This window comes from Fukomys damarensis, unplaced genomic scaffold (assembly GCF_012274545.1).
Source record: "Fukomys damarensis isolate Sample0158 unplaced genomic scaffold, DMR_v1.0_HiC HiC_scaffold_2, whole genome shotgun sequence".
NCBI lineage: Eukaryota > Metazoa > Chordata > Mammalia > Rodentia > Bathyergidae > Fukomys > Fukomys damarensis.
The window spans coordinates 46,034,519-46,061,736 of record NW_022900914.1 but is presented as its reverse complement, the minus strand read 5'-3'; the positions used below and the strand labels follow the sequence as shown (position 1 = coordinate 46,061,736).

At 39.2% G+C, this 27,218-nt stretch overlaps 1 protein-coding gene, 1 non-coding gene and 1 pseudogene across 7 annotated transcripts in view; all 3 read left to right on the top strand.

Moving 5' to 3' along the window:
- Window positions 1-1,436: 1,436 nt before the first annotated feature.
- LOC109117591 lies at window positions 1,437-8,141 on the top strand (annotated as a pseudogene).
- Window positions 7,618-7,688, top strand: Trnag-ccc. The gene has a single exon. It is a non-coding gene; the product is annotated as a tRNA-Gly (tRNA).
- Window positions 7,911-27,218, top strand: part of Tia1 (TIA1 cytotoxic granule associated RNA binding protein) — a 35,155-nt gene continuing 15,847 nt past the window's right edge. For 2 of the 6 annotated variants that reach the window (XM_033764607.1, XM_010609656.3), the window contains exons 1-2: window positions 7,918-8,249; window positions 20,844-20,940. In XM_033764607.1, coding sequence (XP_033620498.1) covers window positions 8,224-8,249; window positions 20,844-20,940 — 123 coding nt within the window. In that variant the 5' untranslated portion in view covers window positions 7,918-8,223. Of the gene's footprint in view, window positions 8,250-20,843; window positions 20,941-27,218 lie in introns of all 6 variants that reach the window. The other 4 variants (XM_010609657.3, XM_010609655.3, XM_033764625.1 and 1 more) reach the window with 3 other exon arrangements.

Sequence of the window (27,218 nt, the reverse complement as noted above, 5' to 3'; positions counted from 1 at the left end):
TCCTTTCTATCTAGGAGGACAAGAATTAATCGATGAATACAATTTAGATCTCTTAAATGCAATTTATAGTAAACTATTGTTTTAGACTGAGCAGGTGCACTAAATGCAGCAGGAAAATGGAGCCACTCATGGTGAAGTTCCTTACCACCACCCTGAAACTAAGCTATGTGACCTCCCAAAAAATCAGGAGAGATACACAATGGCCAAATCTCCAGACAAGTGAGTTTTCGCAGACACTATGGAAGTTTCCTCTGCTTAGTAACTAAAAAGTCCAATCCACTTTTTGTTCTGTTTCTGCTTTCTTCAGCCCTTTCTGCCTATACAGCCAACCTCCACTCTTCAACTCACAGAAACATGCTACTTAATATAATGGTGTTTCCTAAACATGAGTCAAGGGTCTTTGGGTACACAGCTCAGTGGTGAAGTGTTTGCCTAGCATGCTTGAGGACCTAGGTTTGATTCTCCATGCACATGCACAACAACAACAACGAAAGTTGACTGAGATTTAAATTTGTTGTAATTTTGTCCTTTAACAGACTTTAATCTGCCAGGATCAGAAGAATCTATGACAAACTTTACCAAAGACCTTTTCTCTATCCTTTATTTGCCCTCCCACAATTTGCCATCCCTACAGTAGACTCAAAATCCTTTTTCTTTGTCTTCTCACGCCTCTAAAAATGTACTGCTCTTTGTTTCTGTATAACCCTGAATTTGAAGCCACCTTTTCAAGACTTATTCATTTGGGGGGGAGGAGGTATCCTCCATGCACACATGAAATGCAAATTATTAAGCTTGACTTTGTTTTTCTCTCGTTAGTCTTTTCTTACAGGGGTCTGTCCCATCCAAGAATGCAGACTATTATATACTCTGTATACTGATGCTATATGGTAAAATGTCATGCATACATAAAAAAGAATGCCTGGCCTATAACTGTTGTCCTGATATTATTAGTTGAGAAAAGCTAGTGGGTGAGTGATGAGGTAGCATGATCCCACTTCTGAAATTACAATACTCTTACCCAAAGAAAGTAAGAAAAGTAACTACTAAATGTGACTAAAGAGAAGTGGAAATGGAACAAAACTTAGTTGAGTACAAAGAAAGGTTCAACTTGGAAACACAAAGTAGAAAATCCAGAGCAAAAAAAAAAAATTTTTTTACATTCACTGAACAAATATTAGAGTTCAGTCTAAGTGACAGGCAATGGTCTATGTGCTTGTTAAAAATCAGATTTTTTAAATTGCCAGCATGATGGCACATGCCTGTAATCTCAACAACATTCAGGAGGCTGAGGGAGGAATATCACCATGACTTCAGGACCAGCCTGGAAACACAGTGAGTTCAAGGCCAGCCTGAACTACATAGCAAGACCATGTCTCAAAAAACTAACCAATCAAGCCAGGGATTTAGCTCAGTGGCACCCCACCTGCCTTGCAAATACAAGGTCCTGAGTTCAATCCCTGTTACTGGAAGAAAAAAAAACTGATCAATAAATAAATACTCTAAAACAGCTGATATTCTAATGGAGAGGGTGGAGAGAGGGAAAGAGATGATGATTAGAATAAATGGGTAAATGATGTAGTGTAGTACATGAGGTGAGAAGAATGGAAAATGAACTGTAATTTTATTTTTTTTTTTATTGAGTTTATTGGTACATTTAGGGATACAGTACAGTTACATTCATTGTTGGGATCATGTACCTTTACATGGCAAGTCTTGATTCTCATTTTTTTCCCCTTACCTCTGCCCTCCCTTCACCCCCTCCTCCCCTCCCCATCTACAAACACTTTATTTTCATCTTTTCATTCTCTCACATTTTTTTCTTTTCCCTTTTTGTTCTTCCCCTACGTATCACACCTTCCCTACACCTTTAGCTCCTTTCCTCCCATTTCTAAATGTCAGTAATCTTATTAGAATCTTATGCATTGTTGCAGAATATTCACACCAGGGAAACTATTTGGTATTTACACATGTGGGACTTATTTATTTCACTTAGGAGTATATCTTCAATATGTATCCATTTTCCTATGAATGAATCTATTCTCTCGCTCTTTATGGCTGAGTAATATTCCATTTTATAGAAAAACCACAACTTCTTTATCCAGTTTCCAACGGATGGGCAAATAGGTTGTTTCCAAGATTTAGCTATTACAAACTGTGCCGCTATAAACATGGGTGCACATACTTCTCTGTGATATGATTCTTTTAGTTCTCTTGGAAAGATACCCAACAGAGGGATGGCTGGGTCAAATGGAACCTCCAGTCCAAGCTCTTTGAGGTATCTCCATATTGATTTCCATAGTGGTTGCACTAGTCTGCACTCCCACCAACAATGGAGGAGGGTTCCTTTCTCCCCACAACCCCGCCAACATTTGTTATTGTGTGATTTCTTGATAGCAGCCATTCTTTGTGGGGTGAGGTGGAATCTCAGTGTTGTTTTCATCTGCATCTCTCGAATGACCAGTGATGTGGAACATTTTTTCATATATTTTCTTGCTGCTTTCACTTCTTTGTATGAGAAATGTCTGAATGAACTGTAATTTTAAATACACTGGTATCTTTCTGCTTCCGGACCTCCATGAGGCCAGCAGCTTCCCCCAGGCCCTTTCACTATTGCTTCCTGCCTTAGAGCCAGCCAGCTATGGACTGAAAAGCCAATTAGTTTGGAAAGAATTTAGCTCTATCATGGAAGCTAAGAAACAAATGTCTATCTCTGAGGTGAATTCCCTTCATGAACTGAAATATCCAAACATGGAAACATCTGAAAGTGTTACTATGATCCCATTATTGACCACAGTGACACAACACTATTCATTGTAGTGGAACATTTGGAAGGAGGGGACCTGGCTACTATAAGGGAACCAAGGAAGGACAATATTTAGATGAAGAGTTTATTCTTCTAGCTATGACTCAGTGTATGCTGGCCCTGAGGAATATCACAGATGAAGTGATGGCGGTCATACTATGCTGCATCAGGGTCTGAAAAGAGCAAATGCTTTCCAGGTTGGCAATCAAAGCATCAAACTTGGAGGCTTTGGGCTAGCTAGGATATTAAACTCTGCTGTGATTGTTGCAAAAATATTTGTTAGCACACCTTATTATGTGTCTCCTGAATGAATGAATTACATGTCCTATAAGGAGAATCAGACATCTGGTCACGGAGTTGTTTGCTGTATGAATTGTGCAAATTAAGAGGCAGGATATATCATGTACAGGTGCAAATTCCTTATGAGCATTATCATTATGTATATCTGAAATGTACCAATAAATGTTTTGCTTTAAAAAATGAATTGTGCACATTAATGTCTCCATTTACAGCTTTTAACCAAAAAGAACTAGGAAAATCAGAGAAGGCAAATCAGGCCAATTCCATATGGTTACTCCGGTGAAATCAATGCCATTATTAGGAGGATATTAAATTTAAAGGATGCCCATCACTTCTGTTGAAGAAATTATTGAGAATCATTTGATAGCAGACTTGATTGCAGAAGAGCAAAAAAAAGACATATTGAGAAGAGAGGGTGAAAAGTTGCAGGATTCCAGCCCTGTACTGAGCAAGCTGAAACTGAAGAAAATACAGTTGAACTTCTTGTGTAGCCCAGGCTGGCCTTTTGAATTCTTGGTGATCCTCCTGCCTCAGCCTCCCAAGTGCTGGGATTACAGGCATGCACCTCATTTAGTGTGATTCTTTAGTTTTCCAGATAAATGGATGGATGGAAAGATAGATAGATGGATAGATAGATAGATAGATAGATAGATGATAGATAGACAGATTGATAGATAAAGATGGTCAAGGTAGGCCTCATTGAGTAAGTGGTCTTTGAGCAAAAATTTGTAGGAAGTGAGGGAGTGAGCCATGTAGATATGATGTTGGGAAAGAGGAAACAAACAAAAAAATACTAGACATATTTAAAGGGCTACCTAGAGAACAAAGAAACACAATGAGAAGGGGCGGTATGAAGATTTTATGGATGAAGATGCAAATGCTTCCAGAAATAAACACTTCTACTTAACAAAAATAAGGATATTAAGTCTCTTTTCACTTACATCTAGAAATGACAAAAAAATTAAACCATGGTTTTGGGTCTCCATTCCAACTATATTATGCCCGTAATACCTTATATTAACTATATTATGCACATAAAACCTTGTATTAACTATAAAAGGCCCTCAATAAATACTTGCTGGATGACTAAAATTGGCCATGTTACTGACATTTGACCCAAGGGTCATATTTAAAACTGACTTCTAAACTGGGCATGATTGTGCACACCTGTAATCCCAGCACTCGGGAGGCTGAGGCAGGAGGATCCCTGTGAGTTTGAGACGAACCTGAGCTACATAGTGAGTTCCAGTTCAGTCTCAACTACATAGTGAGACCGTGTCTCAAAAAAACAAACAACAACAAAAAAATAAAACTGACTTCTGCCCTGCATGGTGGTGCATGCCGTAATCCCAGCACTTGGGAGGCTGAGGAGGAGGATCACAGTAAGTTCAAGACCAGCCTGGGCTACATAGTGAGTTCCAGGTCAGCCTCAACTACATGGTGAGACCCTGTCTCAAACCCCCTCAAAAAATAATAATAAAATAAAATTGATTTCTGATACTGAAAACTTGTCAAAGAATTTATTGAACAAGGAAGAACTTTCAATGAAATACTTTAAAATATTTGCAAAATGGTAGGTGCAAGGCTTTCTCATTCTTCACCCTTGCTTTTTCAAAATAACAGTGCCAGTAAAAATCAAAAGGAGTTAAGAAATCATGAGGAAAAATGTTAGCATATATATGAAGTATAATTATAAAGTAAGCTAGGTATGGTGTCACACTGCTGTTTGAGGCCAGCCTGGGCTACATAGTGAGTACAAGGACAGCCTGAACTATAAGACCCTGTCTCAAAAAAAAAAAAAAAAAAAAAAGGTAATATAACAAACATTTAGTCAAATGGATGTTATCCAAAAAAGTCACTTTTTAGAAAGACACAGTGAATATCGTTGGCTCCTGCCCAAACTCCAGCTACGGTCCTCTGAGCCTTCACTAGGGCAAAACTCTGGCCTATGGAGAATTACACAAAGCTTGCCAGGCATGGTGGTGCATGCCTGTAATCCCAGCACTCAGGAAGCTGAGGCAGGAGGATCACATTAAATTTGAGGTCAGCCTGGGCTTCATAGTGAACTCAAAGCCAGCCTGAACTACACAGCCAGAACTTGTTTTCAGAAAAAAACAAACAAACAAACAAACAAACAAGAATACACAAAGCTTTAACGTGTTTGTGCTCTCTCTGAAAGTAACTGCCTGAGATAAAACTGCCAAAAATTTATTGTTGTCCCAACCAACATATGAAGTTGGTTTGGTTTTTTGAGACATGGTCTGTCTATGTGATTGAGGCTGACCTGGAACTCACCACGTAGCCTAGGCTGGTCTCAAACTCACAGCAATCCTCCTGCCTCAGCCTCCCAAATGCTGGGATTACAGGTGTGTGTCACCACACCCAACTTGAAGATAGATCTTATATCTCACCTCTATGGGAAGTTAAGAGGGTAATTTGAAGTCAGTTAACAGACCCAATTAAGAGTTAGTCAACAAATACAGACGGTTGCACATGGACCAACTTTTACTTCCTGCTTTTTATTTTTCAATGTCCTGACTCTAAGTGATGCTCTCCTCACTTCTTCTCTATTGCCTCATTTTTCCCTTTAAAATGTCCAGTCATGCCATGACGAATGTAATCATTATGTACTACAAACACATACCAGTAATGATGAATAGATAAAAGGTCCAGTCATCTTTGCACTTGTACAAATGTTGAGTTCATTTCACATTGGAATTTCCCCCATTGCAACAATATATTATATGTCCTTACTAACTTACCATACTGCTTTATCTTTGAGAACATACACTCAAAATTCTGTCGTTGCTCAATTAATTTTCTTCTTTGAAACTACCTTGAAGAAAATTGTTCTCATAACTCTTACCTCCTATCTCACTTTTTTCTTTTTCCAAACAGTCTAACTGATACTTATATTTTCTTTCTGTTTTTTCTTGTGGCTCCAGCAGCCCCATCTTGGTTGATCCCAGGGAATGAATGCTGGGGGTAACCGGTGCATCAGAGCTGGGATAGATAAAGCTGTCTCAGATGCAAGTACCCGACAAGCAGGCTGCAGCTCTCCCAGAACTCCCAGTGCAGAGCATGACTCATTACAGTATTGCCACCTCTTCAAATTTCAGCATAGAGCCATCTACAAGCAGAACAACTGTCTGCAGACCTTGGGTTTAGTATTAGCTTGCAGCAGGCAACAAAGAACTAGTCGGGCATTGTGATGGGTGGCTAATGTCTGAATGATATTTATTCCTTAAGACAGATAATTCAGAAATAATATCAACAGTATCAGAAAAGAGAAATCTATTTGACTACATAAAACCTAATCATTTTCAGGTGGCAAAGAATAGAATTTACTTATTTATTTATCTTCTTGGCTTTTTTGGTTGGGGGGGGTTAAACTCGGGTCCTTGCGCTTTCGAGGCAGGCCACCGAACCGCTGAGCTTAATCCCTGGATTTCTTCTTGGTTTTTTAAAGACAGGGTCATGCTACACAGTTCAGGGTAGCCTTGAACTCGCTATGGGGTCCAGGCTGGCCTCAAATTTGTCAACATTCTCCTGCCTCAGGCTCCAGAATGGTGGGATTACAGGCATCCGCCATCACTCCCAGAAAAAGTGTAGAATTTAAAAAGTAAAAATAGCCAGATGTGGTGGTGGCACACACCTGTAATCCCACCACTCAGGAAGCTGAGACTGGAGGATTACTGAGAGTTCAAGACCACCCTAGTCTGCATAGTGAGTTCAAGGCCAGCCAGAACTACATAGTGAGAATTTGTCTAAAAAAGAGAAAAGAAAATTACAACAGAATTGTGATTAATATTACAGACATACAAAGACCTCTATATAGGCGGGTCTGGTGGTGCACACCTGTAATCCCAGCACGGGAGGCTGAGGCAGGAGGATCGCTGTGAGTTCGAGATCAGCCTGGGCTACATAGTGAGTTCCAGGTCAGTCTCAACTACATAGTGAGACCTGTCTCAAAAAACCAAACCAAACCAAACAACAAAACCCAAAAACCATATTTCATGCAATTTATAAAATGCAGTATGAAATGCACAGTGAGTACACTGACCCACATTTTAGAGTCCTAATTCTGTCTCCTAAGAGAAGGCTAAAGTTTATATATCCCCTAAGATTCATGTGACCAACCTACAGTAGTAACTATTTCTTAAATGCTTTTAAATGTACATTCAGTATACCAAAGATATACAAATATAAAGAAAAATCCAAGGTCTGAGAATATTTTTCCAGCTCTCTAAAAATTGGTTAGCATCAACAAGGCAAGATTTTTCTCACTGAAACCCTTTTTTAAGGGCGGGGGGGCTTGAGATATTTTTTATACAGAAAGGTAGAAACACTTCAGTTGCATTGAGAATACAAATCTTTTCTAATAAGAATGAAGGAAAGCAGATTATAAACTGTCAAGTTTTTATTTTTAATGAATAAACAAATATGAACTCTTCAAGCAGTAACTTGTACGTACATGTACTCCTAAGAGACTTTAACAGCGATTGTACCCAGGAGCGCCGCTGGTGTAGTGGTATCATGCAAGATTCCCATTCTTGCGACCCGGGTTCGATTCCCGGGCGGCGCATCTCTCTTTTACGTTCCTTTTTTTTAACTGAAGAATTTTAAATCTCTTCTTCTTTGCGAATGCTTGGGTTCCCCAATTCCTTTACATATTTCTATTTCATTATGGCTCATTATTGAAACATTTGTGTATGCAGCTGAAGGAATTTTACTCCAGGTCCTGAAATAGTTAACTGCGCCTGCGCTGTCTGAGCAGTCCCCACTTTCGAGGGAAAGAGCGACTGCGCAACAAGTGAACCTATGGATTGAGGTGTAGCCTGGCGACCGCGAGGTTAAACACTAATTTACTGTGCGCCTGCGCGGCCCAGGTCACTTCTCTAGCCGCTCCAGGGCACCCGGCTCGCCGCCATCTTGGATCGGGGCTTCATTGTTAGCGCTGGGCCGGGCGTTTAGGTGTAATTGCCGCCGACGAAGAAGGCGGAGTAACCTCCGGTCAGCCGCGAAATCCCGCTATTAAGCAGCCATAACCGCTCAAACGATTTGGGAGATAGTGAAAAGAAGAGAGCTGGACCAAGAGGCGCCCCCGCAACAGCAGCAGCATGGAGGACGAGATGCCCAAGACTCTGTGAGTCTGGAGCAGCTAAGAGGGAGGCGGGATGGTGGTCGTCCCGGAGGCAGGCCTCGGCCCTGCGCCGCTCCCCAGCCTATTGTTCTCCGTGGACGCCGCGATATCGTGGTTCCTCTCCTTAACACACATCTGGATGCTTAGAGCCGAGACCCGGGCTGAGAGGACAGATGGAGGGAGAGGGGCTCAGCCCTCAGAATTAATCCCTGCACCGTAACTGCACCGCTGCGTGGCCTTTGGCGTCGCCACAGGCCCGCTGAGGTCCTTAGACCTGGAAAAGACTTTTTCATTCAAACCATTTTTTTAGAACTCGGCGAAGCTTCTTTCTGTCTCACGCTCTTACCGCCTCCCCAACTCTTTAGTTTTAGCTTTTATTTGATTTCCTCCTGCAACTCTTCCTTTCATTTTCTTTGCTATGATAGGAATTTTCTCCCCCTTGAGACTGAGGTAAACTTTATTCTCATATTTGCCAGCTGGAAAAAAAGCCATCTTTCCTTATCCTCACCTTGGCTTTCCTTCTGTAGCACCCCCGACCCTCGACCAAAAAGCCTAACCGGACTCCCCAAGGATTTTCAAACTGCTTTTTTAAAATGAAACCTCACCCAGACGAATAAATGTACTGAGGGGAAGTGGATTTAATACAGGCTTATAGTCGCCTACTACTCTCATGATTAACATGTTACTTACTGATCAAGCAGGCAGTTTATATGAAACAACAGTTAATATATACTTTAAGGTGTTTAATCAAGTCTTTAACATTTTTACTAGTGTTAAATAATCTGAGCGTGGGGTGCCTTTGTTTTGCAGCTTCCCCTACTGTATTCTTTGTTTTTCATAGTACTGTATCACTAGATGACGTGATCTTCCCATTGTTGCATTTCTTCCAGAAGAAAAAAGGGAAGGCTAAATGTGTTTTTATTTGCTTTAAAAATGTTATTTCGTGTATTTGAAATTTGCAACATGATGCTTGTTACGGGATGCGTACAGATGGTAAAGTGGTTACGGTAGTGAACCAGATTTAATATGCCCTCTCAAATCGTTAACATTTCAGTCTATTGATGTAGCTTTTGTTCTTTATTCTTGAAATAGTGGCAGTTTGAGGAAACTATGCATTAAAAATGCAGTCTTAGGTTTCTTTTTCCAATTCTCTACATATTTAAATACACGTATTTTTCATCTCCAAATGTTTTTAAGTTAATATTTGTAATGTATATGGGAACTGTAGTTACACTTGTTTTCTTAGTAGATTAAATACTTTGCTATTTTACTTGATAATCAGTTAGTTACCTTTGAGTATCCTTTTTGTGGGGGCTTGAGACAGGGTCTCACTATGTAGTTGAGACTGACCCGCATTCACTGTGTAGCCCAGGCTGGTCTCAAACTCACAGGATCCTCCTGCCTCATCCTCCTGAGTGCTGGGATTACAGGCGTGTGCCGCCATGCCCGGCTTAATATCTTTTTAATAAGGATGCAAAGTTTGTTTTTGGAAAGATTGTATCTTTTTAGCTGATTACTCCCTAAAAAATTTAGGTTCCTGATGTTCATAGGTACTTTATTTTCCTCTTGCACCATGGCTGGAGGTGTGATAACAGCATATTGGATTAAGCCCTACTCGTTTTATAATGTCTTTACATTTAAAATTCTTACTTTGAAATTTTTGTAATTTCAGAAACTGCCAGAAATATGTGGAAACTTAACCTTTGTGGTACATTGATTTGAAATATCAGATAGCGAAGACAACTCAGTATTCTCAGGCCAGTCTACAAGAACAAGTAGTTAAATAGTACTAGTTTGTAGAAAAGGGACTAGCCTTTGGCAGGAAAAATAATGGAGTTGTGCTGGGCATGATGGCACACGCCTCTAATCCTAGCACTCAGGAGGCTTAGGCAGGAGGATGGCTGTGAGTTTGAGACCAGCCTGGGCTATTATAGTGAGTTCCAAGTCAGTCTCAATTACATAGTGAGACCCTGTCTCAAAAAACCAAAATAACAATAATAATTAATAATGATAATAATGATAATGGAGTTGTCATTCGTAGTTGAATGTTTAATATGTGCCAGGGTCTGCGTTAAGTATCCTACATGTTCATTTAATCCTCACTAGAATTCTATTCTCTTTAGTAGCAAAGGAAAGGTTAAGCTCAGAGTTTGACTAACCCACTCTCATACATATTTGATCTTTATCTTGCAACTCTACAGTCCCTGGCTTTTAATGCAACACTGAATAATTTTGCTTTGTACTCCTTACTGAAACACCTTAAGCTTTTTGGGTTTTTTTGTTTTGTTTTGTTTTTTCCTCCCTAAACTAGCCCATGATCTAGAATTGCCTATTACCTTCTCCTGTCCCATCCCTCAGCCAAAAGCCCCATTCTTCTTGTCAGGCTCCTCTTGATTGAGGATAGGTTCCACTCTCATAAGTTTTCTCAGCAGTATTTTTACTGTTAAGTTTGCTTTAAAGACTCTGGAAGTCAGAGCTTTTTAATTTGTGCTTAGCACAATGTTTGGTTTCTGATGATCAGTAAATTCATTTGAAAATCTAGTATAGTTTGTGGAAATGAAACAAGATTTTACTCAACGTTGAGAATAAAATAGGCTGAATTTTAGTATCACCAGTTTTCCTAAATGGCTCAGAGATTTGCTACATCTCAGTGTTGAGCAGCACCTTGTTCAGTTAGAGATTGCCAGTACTGAACAAGGCCCGCTGAGCTTTCTTGTAGGTAGTACTTCAGAGACATTGTAGGAAACTTTTCTTAAAGTTTATACTTCGAGGCTACTGTGTTCACTCTTCCAGGGTGGCCTGCCCTCACACCTTAGGGGTATACTTCTTTTCCTTCTTACACTTGGCCAGACTCAGCCTGTTTCTTTTCCTGCCTTTAATAAAACCTGGCTACCATTTTTTAAAAAGTTATACTTCAAGATTTTTTTTGGTACTGGGGATTGAACTTGGGACCTTGTGCTTGCAAGGCAAGTGACAGAACCACTAAGCTAAATCCCCAGCCCCTTCAAGATTATTTTTGAAAAGTATTCAAGATACAATTAATAAGTTCAAACATTTGTAGTGAGTGGATGAATGATGTATACAACTATTCTCGTGTATAAATTTGAAATTGTCTAAATGAAAAAATAAAACTGCGTATGGTGAATCTGATTTGGCCTTGGTCACTTTAAAAATATTTGATTTGTGAATTAAAAGCTGCACACTAAACTAAAAAAGTTGATGTTAGTTGATGGATGTTAATTCCCTCAGATCCAGGCACATTAGTGTGATTACTTTCAAATGCATATAAAGCCAGTCATAGTAGTGAATGCCTGTAATCTCAGCACTTGGAGGCTGAGGCAGGAAGGTTGCTGTGAATTTGAGTCCATCCTGGACTACATAGCAAGACTTTATTTCAAAAAACAAAAACATGTATATGAATACTGTCTTAGAGGTAAGTGTATGGTTATTGTGTAGCTTTCTTGTTTGCTGAAAATGTAGGTCTGTAAATTACAGAGCAACTTTAAAGCCTGCTGTTGAATAATTGCTATATATACTAAAGTAAGCCTTACTTTTCCATCACTCCATGTATATTTCATCTTATGGTCCACCTTCTCTCCTCTCCAAATACCTTTGGTCTTGTACACTGTTTGAAATACCATCTATTTTGTATTGAGTTGAATGTCATTGTTCTTTCTTAACTGGAGATTGGATTGCTGGGTGTGCTGGGGGATAAGGTTGAAGTTAATGTGAACTAAAATAAGATATTTGAATATTGGATAATGTTTCCAAGTAATTATAACGAATTAAGGATATATGAACCAGAAGCAGTGGTACGTATCTCTAATCCTACTCAGGAGGCTGAGGAAAGGAGAAGCACAAGTTCAAGACCAACCTGGATAACCTAGCAAGAACTTTTCTCAAAAATGAAAAGGGCTGGGGATGTTACCCAATGGTAGATCACCCCTGGGTTCAATCCCCAGCACTGCCAAAAAAAAAAAAGGAAAAGAAAAGAAACATCACATTCATTCAGTAATACTTGAGAGCATATTCCATGAGTATCATTGTTCTATCATTGCTGAACCTGTGGTACAACAGGTCATTTAAAAAACTTACATTAATAGTTATATCAAGGAGCTGGGGGTTTAGCTCAGAGCCGCCTGCCTTGCAAGTGCAAGGACCCGAGTTCAATCCCCAGTACGAAAAAAAGCTATATCGGATGTTGATAAACGCTATAGAGAAATAATGCCGGTAGAGAGGATGGGTTGGACCTTACTTTATAAAGAATAGTAAAATTACTCTTTGATAAGTAACATTTCGGCAGAAAATTGATGAGGAAAGCTCTGCATATATATGAAGGAGGAGCTTTCTTGAAAGAGCCAGTGGCCCATCTTGTGCCATGCTTATTGGGTTGTCTGAAGAGAGTAAAGAGGAGAAGATTGGTTAGAATGGGGGAGCAGGGTTCAAGGGAAAGTTAGAAGGTCATCTTGCCATGTATGACGAGACTGTCTTTTATCTGAAGGATGATAAAAATCACAAGCAGGAGAGTGATATGTCTTAACCATTAAAAGGGCAAAATCAAATAGACTAACCAGGAAGCCAGTCCAGGCAAAGGACAGAGGATGGCTTATAACTCAGTGCTGGCAGAAGTGATAGATGATTGGATTTTGGATATGTTTTTTAAAATCTAGCAACGGGGATTAGCAATGGTTGCACCATGTGACAGTGACATCAACAATAAGTGGGTCTACTTGCAAGTGTATAATATCAGTCACCTAAAATATTTGTTGAGCTGGGCATGGTGGCATATGCCAGTACTCAGGAGGTTGAGGCAGGAGGATCACTAAGAGTTCAAAGCCAGCCTGGACTATGTAGTGAGACCCTATCTCAGAAAAAAAGAAAACGTTTGTTGCAAAATAGAAGTAAAAAAAAAAGTTTTGAGAACATTGATAACCCTTGAGATCTGCAAATATGTATTAGATACATTTGTTCAAACCTATTTTGTATGTATGGTCTTCTCTGCAAATGAAAGAGGGTCTACTTAATAAGGGGATTTCAGCTGTATCACCACAGTTGAAAGGTTGTCTGTCATTTGTGAAGAATGGACAATTGTTTAATGGCAGTGAGGTTAGGATGTGATAGATAGCATATGTACATGCACTTACCATTCTGCAGTTTCTTAATTAGGAAAATACATGCCTAATTTTTCCCCCTGCAGTTTAATAACTCAGGAAAAAATGACATGCTTTTGTAGCAAATTGCAAATGTTCTAAAGTCATTCTGAGGATTCTGCAGTTATTGCTAACACATATTTACAGCATACCAGCGATGTTCTGGGCAGCATTCTAGACAATATTTAAACAAAACAAAAAAAATACCTTGCTGTTATTATTAGTTTAAAATCTACTTACTCATGCTTTTCATTCATTTTCACAGGGACTTCATTATCAAATTTTGCATTTTAATATGATTGTGGCTGGAAACAAGCCCAACCTAGCATTTTGCCTTGTAAATTTTCTCTGTAACTTGTTTCAAGCTGAATTAATAAAAATGAATACTTTTAAGTGTTTAGATATCAGCTTCAAAAATACATGCTAAGCCAGATATGATGGCACATACCTATAATCCCAGGCAGGTAGATTGAAAGTTTGAGGCCAGTCTGGGCAATTTAGCAATACCATCTCAAAATAAAAAAGGGCCAAGGAAGTAACTCAATGTAAAGGCCCTACATTCAATTCCCAAGACTGTTAAAAAAGAAAGGAAAAGCACATTAGCCAACTTTGCCTTATTTATTTTGTTTTGGGGTCTAAAGCATAGGATTTACTTGAAGACATGACATTTTAAGCTTAAATACTGCTCATTTCCTAGGAACAAGGACATTCTCTTAGATAACCATAATACAATCATGATACAATTCTTCCCAGTAAGCAGATTACACTGATACATTATTATTATTTACATGTGGTGCTGGGCATCAATGCTAAGATGCTAAGCACTGTGCTCTTCCATTGATCGTCATTCCCAGTTCCAGATACAGTATTAACCATCATACAGTTTATGTTCCTATTTATCCAGTTGCCCAAAGAAGGCGTGCTGTTTGAATGTGTGTGTCCTGAGAGGATGTTCCTTACTATGGCAGTGCTAAGATGTGGTGGAACCTTTAAGAGATGGACTAAAAAGTGGGTAGATCATGGGGGTGCCACCTGGGTAGGAATCGGTGTAGTTTTTGTGATGCTGATTGTTAAACAAAGACCAACCCACATGCTAGGTGTCTTCTGTATGTGGCTGTTTTCTTTTTCACTTCTCCAGTGTGGTATGATATAGCCAGGAGGTCTCATCAGATGCTGGTACCATGCTGTTTGGACTTTGCAGTCACCAGAATTGTGAGCCAATGTCACTTATTTTGTTTTAACAACATGAAACAAACTGCCATTTATCTAGTTCACTGCCTTAATAGTTGATTCTCTTCTACTCCTATTTTTACTTTCCACTTCTGCACAAGATTGATAAATGATGTCAGAGGTGTGGTAGTAAATAACAACATAGGATACTTAAACTCTTTCTGTTAATAAAATGCCCATGGAATAGCTAAAAACATATCAGAGCTGGGTATGGAAACACACACTAATCTCAGCTGCTTGGTAGGCTAAGGCAGAAGGATTCTAAGTGCTAGGTCAGCCTGGGCAATTTAGTGAAACCTTTCAAAATGTAAAAAAAAAAAAAATGTGCAAGCCCTGGATTTGACTCCCTGTGCTACCCTCCACTCCAGTGGTCTTCATCAAAAAAATTAAACATTTGAAAAATAAAAACTAAATTTAATGAAATTTTACACTTTTTGGTAGTGAGTAGACAACTAGACAAGAAATCTGCTTTGGTACAAGTTTATACAGCAGGATAATACAGCCATCGGGCCGGGGATTTAGCCCAGTGGTTCCAGCGCCTGCCTTGCTAAGCGTAAGGTCTTGAGTTCCATCCCCAGTACCAAAATAACTAACTAACTAAATAAATAAAATATAGCTATCAAGAAAAATAAGGATAAAGAATTTGTTAAAAATATAGTGGACTCTCAGAATTTGCAGGAGAGTTACAGGACTTACTTTAGAAGATGTTTATGAAAAAGAATTATCACGATTTTGCATCATCACAATATTTAGTCCCTGATCATAAACCAGCGGCTATCCCAAGGAGGATACTGCTATCATACCCACTGAGGATGAGATGGCACAGCTTCCCCTGGCACTGGACATGAGAGTCTTGCTGTTTCTTGCCGCTGAAGTAGATTGTGGTATGTGTGCTTGTTAGGTAATTGTTCTTCCCAGTGAGCTATATGGCTTGCCATATTTTTTAAGTGGTTATTTATTTATTTGCTTTGTTTCGTTTATTTGTTTGTTTGTTTTGGGGAGAAAGGGTCTCACTATGTAGTTGAGGCTGACCTGGAACTCACTATATAGCCCAGGCTGGCCTCGAACTCACAGCAGTCCTCCTGCCTCAGCCTCCCAAGTGCTGGGATTACAGGTGTGCACCACCATGCCCGGCTGTTTTGTTTTCTGAGACAGGGTCTCATCATAGTCCAGTGTGGTCTTGAACTCACTATGTAGCCGAGGCTGGCCTCAAACACAGTGATCCTCCTGCCTCAGCCTCCTGAGTGTTCAGATTGCAGGGGTTTACCACCACACTTGACCCCTTTTTTTTTTTGAGGTTTTATTTTGAAGCCAGGTTTTACTAAGTTGCCCAGGTTGGACTTGAGTGTGAGAGTCTCCTGCTTCCTCCCAAGTGGCTGAGATTGCAGACATGTATCATTATACCCGACAGTCTCTACTTTGTTTCAAGGCAGTCTCCCTTTGGAGTTTAGGCCAGTCCTGAACTCACTATGTAGCCCAGGCTGGCCTCAAACTTGAGGCGATTCTCCTGCCTCAGCCTCCCATGTGCTGGAATTACATGTGTGTGCCACCATTCCTGGCTTCAGTCTCTACTTTTTAAAGCCTTCTCTATGGAATGGAGGCTGTGCCCAGTAGTACTGATATCTCTGACCTAGCTTACATCATGTGCACATGCTTGAGCTCAAGGAGGCCTACAAAACCTACTTGACATTTTCAACTTCTACAGGGAGTCAGGCTCTTAAATAAGGGTGATAATTTCTCTTAAAATAGAAAGAGATTCAAAAGGAAAGAAACCATGATGCATGAAACTTAATACTTCAAATAGGAAATCCCTTAGCCTTAGAAACAGAATAGTATGACAAAGTGGAAAAACTAAAACATTTATATATAAAAATGAGGACAAACTAAACTAAAATATTTTTATGTAGTGTAAGAAGATTATTTTTCCATTGAAAGTATCTTGGGTATAAAAGAATGCAGATTTTACACTTTGAGGGGTTGTCTCAAACTAGTATTTATTTAGCAAATGGACTTGAAAAGTAATGTTAGGATTTTTATTAAAATTTGAGGTAGGTATTGGTAAAAAAAGCAAAATATTAATGTACTGGGTCCAGTCTCTATTATTGTTTATTTGCACAAGGAAAATATTTTGTCATCTGATTTCCTTAATATGAAACTGTTGTATGTGGTACTTGTAGTTTGTTGTAATGATGTTCAAGGTTGAGATTGAGTTTTGTGTATAACTTCCTCTGAAGAGCCGATAGTTGTATATAGAGCACATTGATAAAAGTTCCAAGAACTCATAGAATATAACACGTTCCATTACATAAATAAATATAAAGGCAATAACAAACAATATTTCTCTTGTGTGTTTGGTTTTTGAGACAGGGTCTCTATATAGTCCAGGATGGTGTTGAAGTCAAGATACTCGTGCTTCTGCCTCAGCCTCCCAACTCTGGGATTAAGGCATGCACCACCAACCTGCCACAGTGTTGTTCCCTCCCTCCCTTCCTTTCCTCCTTCCTTATTTTTTTTTTTTTTTTTTTTGAACCGTTATCGTGCTTGCAATGCAGGCGGCGGAACCACTGAGCTAAATCCCCGGCCCCCTCCTTCCTTATTTTGAACTATGACCTTCACTAAATGACATCCCAATCCCATTTTGAGACAAAGTCTCACTTAGTTGCCCAGGCTGGTCTTGAATTTGTGATCCTGCCTCAGCTTCCTAGATCACTGGCATTATAGGCATGAATTACCATGCTTGGCTGGGAATTACAGGGAAGAAAGTTGAGTAAGAATAGACACATTTGTGGAGTTAGCACAGCGTTCTCACATAGTCTTAACCCAGTTTCTCAATGTTAACACTTGCACAATGATAGTACAGTTATCAAAAATAAAAAATTGACTTTGGAGCTTGATGTGGTGGCACATGTCTGTAACCCCAGCATTCAGGAGGCTGAGGTGGGAAGATACTGAGCTCAGGAGGTTTGGTTTGCTTTGCTTTGGTTTGGTACTGGGGATTGAACTCAAGACCTTGCGCTTGTGGGGCAGGCAGCAGCACCACTGAGCTAAATCCCCAGCCCCTAGTGCAGGAGTTTTGATCAGACTAAGCAGCATAACAAAACACTGTCTCAATATATTTTTTTAAAAAAGAAAAAAGGGCCTGGGATTTAGCTCAGTGGCACTGTGCCTGACTCATAAGCACAAGGTCCAGAGTTCAATCCCTGGTACAGAAGAAAAGAAAAATTGACATTTAGTACAATATTGTAAATAACAGGCTTTATTCTACCTTCCCCAGCTTCCCACTTTTAAAACTTTTTCTATTTCAGCCAGGCGTGGTGGCACACGCCTATAATCCCAGCACTTGGGAGGCTGAGCAGGAGCATCCTGTGAGTTCAAGACCAGCCTGGGCTACATAGTTCGAGGTCATTCTCAACTACATAGTGAGACCCTGTCTCAAAAAACAAACAAAAAAACTTTTTCTAGTCCAGGATCCAGTACATGATACCCACATTACATTTCAGCACTCTACTCTCTTTTGGTATCTGAGGAGAGATTTCATGACCTTGACACCTTTGAAGGATACTGTTTCTCCATTATGCAGTGACTTAGTATAGTCTGTGGGTGAGAAGTCTCTGAAGCCAGCTTCTCACTCAAGAAGAGAAGAAATGGCTGACTTAGGAAGCCAAGGCAGGAAGAGCACCATAAGTTCGAGGCCAGCCTGGGCTACATAGTGAGACTTCCTCTCAAAAAAAAGATAATAGAAGAGAATAATTAAAGTATACTTCCTAGAGGGAAATATATGAAATAATTTGATTATAGAATAAAACCTCCATTTCATTGGAAACTTACGAAAACTGTATGATAAATATTTTGTGTTTCTTTGTGATACTGGGGATTGAACCCAGGGCCTTTGCCCCCACGCTTTTTGCTTTTTGGTACCAGGGATAGAACTCAGGACCTTGTGTTTTGCGATGCAAGCAGGGGCACAACTGGGCTAAATCCCCAGCCCACCTACCCCCCCCCCTTTTGAGACAGGGTCTCTATGTAATTCAAACTGGCCTTGAATTCACCATGCAGACCAGACTGGAGTCGAACTCACTGTGATCCTCCTGTCTCAGCCTCCCAAATGCTGAGATTACAGGTGTAAGCCACCATGCCTGGCTTTGTGGAATTTTATTGGTGATTTCCTATCCCTCATTCCTTGTACATTTGTTAATAAGCAGTATGCAAAACCAGGCTCTTTTTCCTCTAGCCAGGATCCAGTCAAGGATTATTCATTGTATTTGACTGTCAGTATGAATTTTAGGTATCTTACTCAAGAACATCTTCCCTGTTTTTGTTCTTAATTAGGACAGTGATATTATTTAGGGGGTTTAGTGTTCTATTTGTTTTTTTGTTTTTTGTTTTGAGCTCTTGTGCTGGGGATTAAGCCCATATTCTATACTGAACTTCACCCTAGGTCCAGGATTTAATTAATTTAATTTGTGTGTGTGTGTTTGTTTTTACAGTACTAAGGATTGAACCCAGGGCCTTTACACTGATCTACATCCCCAACCCAATTTTTTATTTATTTATTTTTTTTGAGACAGGGTTTCACTAAGTTGCCAGGCTCAGCTGGAACTTGTGATCCTCCTGCCTTTGCCTCCCACAGTGCTTGGATCACATGCATGTGCCACTACATCTGAGGACAATTGCTTGAAGAGACCAAAGTGTCTTACAAAATGTCCCATGTCTGGATTTATGTAATTGTTTGTGTACCCCCAATATCCTATAAACATGATTAAATTTAAGTTAGACTTTTTTATGTGAGTACTTTATATGTGAAACTGTAATTAGTATTCTATAATTTCTCATTTCCCATCTATAAAGTAATTTAAAATTTGATTACTTGGTCACAATAGCAACAGCTAAAGCTCTTGTTTATAAGGTAAGGTTTTCCTTTGCCGTCAAATAATCAAATACGTGATAACTTTGTCAATAGACATTTCTACACCAATCTTTCACTCAGTGGTCTTAACATAAGTCAGTCCACTAGGGCTCATATATTTTTACTGCTGTCCTTGTATGTTTATTAGCTAACATTCTTCTGTAAAGGAGAGCTTTTCCTCACTAACAAACCATTAGATAGCACTGTTAATGGAGTTCCGACTCAAAACTCAGGATAAATATTTCATTTTTAACTTTAAATTACTGATTTTTGGGCTGAGGATTTAGCTCAGTGGTGCGTGCTGCACCTGCCTCACAAGTACAAGATCCTGAGTTCAATCCCTGATACCAGGGGGAAAAAATCCTTTTTTTGGGGAGGGGTTGGTTTTTTTGATACAGGGTCTCCCTATGTAGTTGAGACTGATCTGGAACTCACTATGTAGCCCAGGCTGGTCTCAAACTCACAGCAATCCTCCTGCCTCAGCCTCCCCAGTGCTGGGATTATAGGCCTGTGCCACCACGCCCGGCAAAATTTACAGAATTTAGTGTTTCTTTTTTTGTACCAGGGATTGAACTCAGGACCTTGTGCTTATAAGGCAAGCACAATGCCAGTGAGCTAAATTCCTCCCTGCCCCTAAAAAAATCCTATTTTCTCTCAGTACTTTGCCTAATATACTTGTGCTTCACCAAAAAAAAAAAAAAAAAAAAAATTTGTTATTGCATTACCAAAGTCTACATAAACTAGACAGTGATAGAGAAATCATATGAATTGAAAGAATTAGGAGAAAATTAATGGTTTCAGTAATTATATAGAAATAAAAATAATTATGCTTCCCAAGATTATATAAAATATTCTAAATAATAATTCATTTAAGAGGTTGTTTGTTTTGTACTGAGGATCAAACTTGGGACTTTGCGCTTAGAAGGCATGCGTGGAACCACCAAGCTAAATCCCTGTCCCTCATTTAAAAGTTTTAAATGCTTCATTTAAGAGTTTTACCTCCTGAGGTAAGTCTAGAAACTTAAACAGGCAGTGGGTTTAATTTGTAAAACCTTGACTAAAGGACACGTGCATATGCTCATACATTAGCTTTCCCTCTATTAGAAGTCTCTAATATATTTGCAAACAACTTGTTTTATATCTATCTGAAAGATTTTAAAGGTTGACTTACTTTTCTGAAGCTTTCCAAGTACTGTAGTTTTAAGGCCAAGATCTGCATACTTGCAGAATTTATTTTCCAGTAAGCAGCTTTAAAAACCCATTTAAAAAGAAGCAAATTAAAATAGTAAATTGTTTTTCTTTATATTTCAGATACGTCGGTAACCTTTCCAGAGATGTGACAGAAGCTCTAATTCTCCAGCTCTTTAGTCAAATTGGACCATGCAAAAACTGCAAAATGATTATGGATGTAAGGGTATATTACTTAGCTGACTTTCTTTTTTTTTAGACCTATTAGTTAAGCCAAAACTTCTAGGACTTCTTAATTTATGTCTAAATTTATAAGAAACTTAGTGAGTTTAATGAGTTTTTTAGCAACTGAATTTAATTTCTTTGGCTAAAGGAAGCAACCAGAAGTGATCATTTCTAGAGCAGATGCATTGATGCATCAAAATTGCTTATCTGTGGTATCAATTGGTCTGCCATTTAAAATATAGGTATTATAAATAGATTGGGAAGTAGGGTATGAATACATTTTATACAGTGCAAGTTGGTTTTTTGTTATTGTTTTGTTTGTTTTTTGGTATTGGAGATAGAATTTGGGACCTTGAGCTTGTGAGGCAGGTGGGGGAGCCACTGAGCTAAATCTCCTGCCCTACCATCAAAGTATTTTTAACCTTATTTTTGAAGGTCATGATTCAAGTTTTTCTTGCATTTAGACAGTTTGTATCCATCAGACCTTAATGTATAAGAAACACATGAAATTTATTCATAATTGGTGTGTGTATGTATATATTATGTGTGTGTATATATATATATATATATATATTTTTTTTTTTTTTTAATTTTTTGAAATGAAGTCCTTTTTTTTTCCTTCCTGGTACTGGGAATCAAACTCAGGACCTTGTGCTTGCCGGGCAGGTGTGGCACCACAGCTGCATCCCCAGTGAAAAGTCCTTTTATTTTATGCTATGGTCTTTTAGTCCTATAAAACTTTTGATTTTCCTAGCTGGGTATGGTGGCCACATGCCTGGAATCCTAGCACTTGGGAAGCTGACACAAGTATCACAAGTTTGAGTCCCACCTGGGTATTTTAATGACAGTCTGTCTCAAAAAAAAGAGCTTGCAGTGTAGCTCAGTGTGAATGCCCTACGTTCAATCTCCAGTACCACCAAAAAGAAAATACTTTTGGTTTTTACTCTGGAAAACTTCCAATTTAATTTTTTTAACGTGCTGTTTTAGTAATTTAGTCAGGCATGGTGATGCATGTCTTTAGTATTCCCAGTTATGTGGGAGGTTATGTGAGACAGAATAATGAGACTCCGCAACTTGATGAGACCCTGTATTCCCTACGTTCAATCTCCAGTACCACCAAAAAGAAAATACTTTTGGTTTTTACTCTGGAAAACTTCCAATTTAATTTTTTTAACGTGCTGTTTTAGTAATTTAGTCAGGCATGGTGATGCATGTCTTTAGTATTCCCAGTTATGTGGGAGGTTATGTGAGACAGAATAATGAGACTCCGCAACTTGATGAGACCCTGTATTCTCCAGTTGTCAAACCTTTCTTCTAATGCTGCACAGTCATATAATTAACTGGAATCAATAGCTGTTTTTGACCTTACTTTCTATCATATTTAATATTGCTGTGCCTTTGAATAAAAGAGAAAAGATCTCTGAGACGAGACAGGCACAATGGCACATGGCTGTATTCCCAGCACTCTAGGATGTTGAGGCAGAAAAATTAGAAGAACCAGTCTAGCTTGGGTAATTTAGTGACTTAGTAAGAACTTGTCTCAAAAAAAACTGGCAAAGAAATAGGCCTGAGGATCAGTGGAACAGACTGGAAGACACAAAAACAAATGCAGATGTACTCGGCTACCTCATCTTTGACAAAGGAGCTGACCATCCTCAGTGGAGGAAAGATAGCCTCTTTAATAAATGGTGTTGGAAAAACTGGATGTCAACCTGCCACAGATTAAAATTAGACCCTTATCTTTCGCCATGCACTAAATTAAAATCCAAATGGATTAAAGATCTAAATTTTAAAACAGAAACATTAAACTTGCTGGAAGGTAAGTTAGGCAGAACTCTGGAAGACATTGGTATAGGAAAAGACTTTATGAACAAATCCTCAGTATCACAGGAACTAGCCGATAGAATCAACAACTGGGATCTCATCTTACTAAAAAGCTTCTGTACTTCAAAAGAAACCATCAGCAGAACTAAGAGACAATCTACAATGTGGGAAAAAATTTTTACCAGCTGTACCTCAGACAAAGGACTATTATCAAGGATATATAAAGAACTCAAAACAATCAGTCCCCCCAAATATAAAGACCCGATCCAAAAATGGGCATCCGAAATGAACAGACATTTCTCATACAAAGAAGTGAAAGCAGCAAGAAAATATATGAAAAAATGTTCCACATCACTGGTCATTCGAGAGATGCAGATGAAAACAACACTGAGATTCCACCTCACCCCACAAAGAATGGCTGCTATCAAGAAATCACACAATAACAAATGTTGGCGGGGTTGTGGGGAGAAAGGAACCCTCCTCCATTGTTGGTGGGAGTGCAGACTAGTGCAACCACTATGGAAATCAATATGGAGATACCTCAAAGAGCTTGGACTGGAGGTTCCATTTGACCCAGCCATCCCTCTGTTGGGTATCTTTCCAAGAGAACTAAAAGAATCATATCACAGAGAAGTATGTGCACCCATGTTTATAGCGGCACAGTTTGTAATAGCTAAATCTTGGAAACAACCTATTTGCCCATCCGTTGGAAACTGGATAAAGAAGTTGTGGTTTTTCTATAAAATGGAATATTACTCAGCCATAAAGAGCGAGAGAATAGATTCATTCATAGGAAAATGGATACATATTGAAGATATACTCCTAAGTGAAATAAATAAGTCACACATGTGTAAATACCAAATAGTTTCCCTGGTGTGAATAATCTGCAACAATGCATAAGATTCTAATAAGATTACTGACATTTAGAAATGGGAAGAAAGGAGCTAAAGGTGTAGGGAAGGTGTGATAGGTAGGGGAAGAACAAAAAGGGAAAAGAAAAAAATGTGAGAGAATGAAAAGATGAAAATAAAGTGTTTGTAGATGGGGAGGGGAGGAGGGGGTGAAGGGAGGGCAGAGGTAAGGGGAAAAAATGAGAATCAAGACTTGCCATGTAGAGGTACAAGATCCCAACAATGAATGTAACTGTACTGTATCCCTAAAATGTACCAATAAACTCAGTTAAAGCTGAAAAAAAAAAAAAAAACCAAACTAGCCATGGTGCCAGCACTCAGGAGGCAGAGGCAGGAGGATTGCCACAAGTTCAAAGCCAGCCTAAGCTACACAATTAGTTCAGGGCCAGCCTGAACTTCAAAGTGAGACCCTGTCTCAGAAAATAAAAAAACAAAAAGCCACTGAGAATGTAGCTCAGTGTTCAATCCTCAGGGACAATCCCCCTTTTCAAAAATGTGTAGAAGGGCTGTGGATTTAGCTCAGTGGTTCTGCCGCCTGTCTTACAAGCATAAGGACCCAGGTACCAACAACAACAAAAAAAGTTTGTAGGGAGGTTTGTCTGAAAGCATAGGGGAAATGAAGAGAAAAAGATTGGGGAAAATAGTAGGGAAGTTAAAAAGACTCTTTATTGATCTAAATCTTTTTCCCAGTAGCCAGTTATTTGAGTACATTATCATAAATGTTCAGTAGAAGCCTTGTAAAGAAAATGTTCATGCATAAGGAAATACAGCAAAGCAGGGATGTAAGCTTAGTTGATTTGTCTGAGTATAAATCTCCATTAGTTTGTATGCTGCTGTTCTCCCTCTCTTGCTGCATATTTGCCTGGGTAAAGGTCATTATGCTCCTGAATATAAAAGCTGCTAGTATATATTTATGGTTAGTTTCTTTTTACTTTAAAAGTTAGTTTTTCTGGATACAAATTATAATATACATGTTTTTTTCATTTGTTTGGTCCACTCTTTTCATATATTTTCCCAGTGGTAGGGAATGAACCTGGGGCCTTCTATATGCTAGGCAAGCACTGTACTACTGAATTACATCCTTAGCCCTACTCTTTTTTTTTTTTTTTTTTTTTTTTTTGAGACAGGGTCTCACTATGTAGTTGAGACTGACCTGGAACTCACTATGTGGCCCAGGCTGGTCTCGAGCTCACAGCGATCCTCCTGCCTCAGACTCCTGGGTGCTGGGATTACAAGTGTGCGCCAACACACCCGGCTCTGTTCTATTCTTAAGTGCAAGCTAGTTTCTCTAAGGACACTCTAATGCCTGAACATTTATCTTTGTAATAGAATTCTCATTAAGTGAATCATTAGTTCAAGTGATAAAGGGTTTTGTTTTGGGGGTGTTTTTTGGTGTTTTTGTTTTGTTTTGCTTTTGGAACCAGGGATCAAACTCAGTACCTTGAGCTTGTAAGGCAGGTGCAGTGCCACTGAGCTAAATCCCTACCTTTTTTGTTTTTTTGTTTTTTGAGAGAGTCTCACTCTGAATTCAGGCTGACTTTGAACTCAAGCCAGTCCTCTTGCCACAGCCTCCTGAGTGCTGAGTTTACAGGCATGCCACTACCATGCCTGGCTAGCTATATATATATTTGGGGGGGGGTCATAGGGTCTCACTAAGTCAGTAAATTGCCCAGGCAGGCTAGAGTGTACAGTTCCCTTGCTTCAGCCTCCCAAAGTGCTGGAATCACAGCTTTGTGGTATCACACACAGTTTAAATTACATAATTTATGTGTTTTTTTGATTTTGTAAAACAAAATAATGTTCAATCCCAATATAAAGGTTATTTGATGTATTATACTGATGGGTATAAAGTAATGGGTTTTTCTGCTTTAATTTATAATAAAACATCCAGGTTTGAGCTGGGAGAATAGCTCAGTGGTAAAATATTTGCCTGCACAAGGCCCTGGGTTTAATTTTGAGGACCCCAACAAAAACTAAACCATCTAGGTTTTATTATCATATATTCCCAACTTCCACAGAGAAGAGGAGAAAAATTTTAAAAGCCTCTGAGCAGGCAAAAACTTTGTGTCAGAAAGGCTACACTATAAGCATGGTGGTGCACACATATAATCCCAGCACTTGGGAGGCTGAGGCAGGAAGGTTACCATGAGTTCAAGGCCAGTCTGGACTACATAGTGAGTCCAAGGCCAGCCTGAACTAGATAGTGAGACCCTGTCTCAAAAAAAAAGAACATATTGCCGGGCGTGGTGGCGCATGCTTATTATAATCCCAGCACCCCGGGAGGCTGAGACAGGAGGATCACTGTGGGTTCGAGACCAACCTGGGCTACATAGTGAGTTCCAGTTCAGTCTCAATTACATAGTGAGACCCTGTCTTTTAAAAAAGAAAAAAAAAAGGAGGGCTGGGGATTTAGCTCAGTGGTTCCTCCGCCTGCCTTGCAAACTCAAGGACCTGAGTTCAATCCCCGGTACCAAAAAAAAAAAAACAGGAACACATTGTAAAATCTTTTCTAAAACTTTATTTGCCAGAGAACTTCTTTAGGCTCCAGAGCCTGTTTTACAAACAGGTTGAAGAAGGTTGGCTAAAGTGTTCTACTGTTCAACAAGTTAGAAGTAGCAAGGAGATACATGCTTTTGTAGCAATAAAAAGTAACAGAAATAAGGTATAGAAAAATCATAAAATGTTGTGCAGGGTGTGGCCTGCAATCCCAGCGCTGGGGAGGCTGAGGTAGGAGGATCACTATGAGTTTGAGGCCAGTCTATGTAACATATTGAGTTCAAGGCTAGCCTGAACTACATAAGCATCATATTTTCTCTCTCCCTGTCTCTCTCCCTATCTCTCTCTCTCTCTGTCTCTCTCTCTCTCTCTCTCTCTCTCTCTCTGCTAAACTACCTAAGAATTCATATTCTCTCTCTGTCTCACACACAAACCAAAAATCTTAAATTTTTTTTTTCTTTTTGGTATCAGGGATCAGACTTGGACCTTGTGCTTGCGAGGCAGGTGGAAGAACCACTGAGCTAAATACCCAGCCCCCAAAATCATAAAATTGTTAAAACAAAACTTCAAAGCCCGGGATTTAGCTCAGTGGCTCTACTGCCTTCCTCACAAGCGCAAGGACCTGAGTTTGATCCCTGGTACCAAAAACAAAACAAAAACAAAAAGCAAGACTTCAAAACTTCTTGTGTTGTTTCTGTTTTGAGATAGTCTAACTTTGTAGCCTAGGCTGGCCTTTAGCTTGCAATTATCCTCCTTTCTCAGCCTTCCAGGTGCTGGGATTACAGGCATGTGCCACCATGCGTGGTTTAAGACTTCAGAACTATGTAGCTTGAAGAAATGTTATGTGGTGGTGGGGAGAAAATATAAATGTTTTACATTTATAGCTATATGTTAGTCATTATTAAATTATAGTAGTATAGCATAACCTGCCAAAGAAGATAGTTTATATTAAAATTTTTCTTTTCTTTATTTTTGTCATACTGGAGATTACACTGAACTATATTCTTGGGCTTTTTACCTTTTTTTTTTTTTTTTTTTTTTT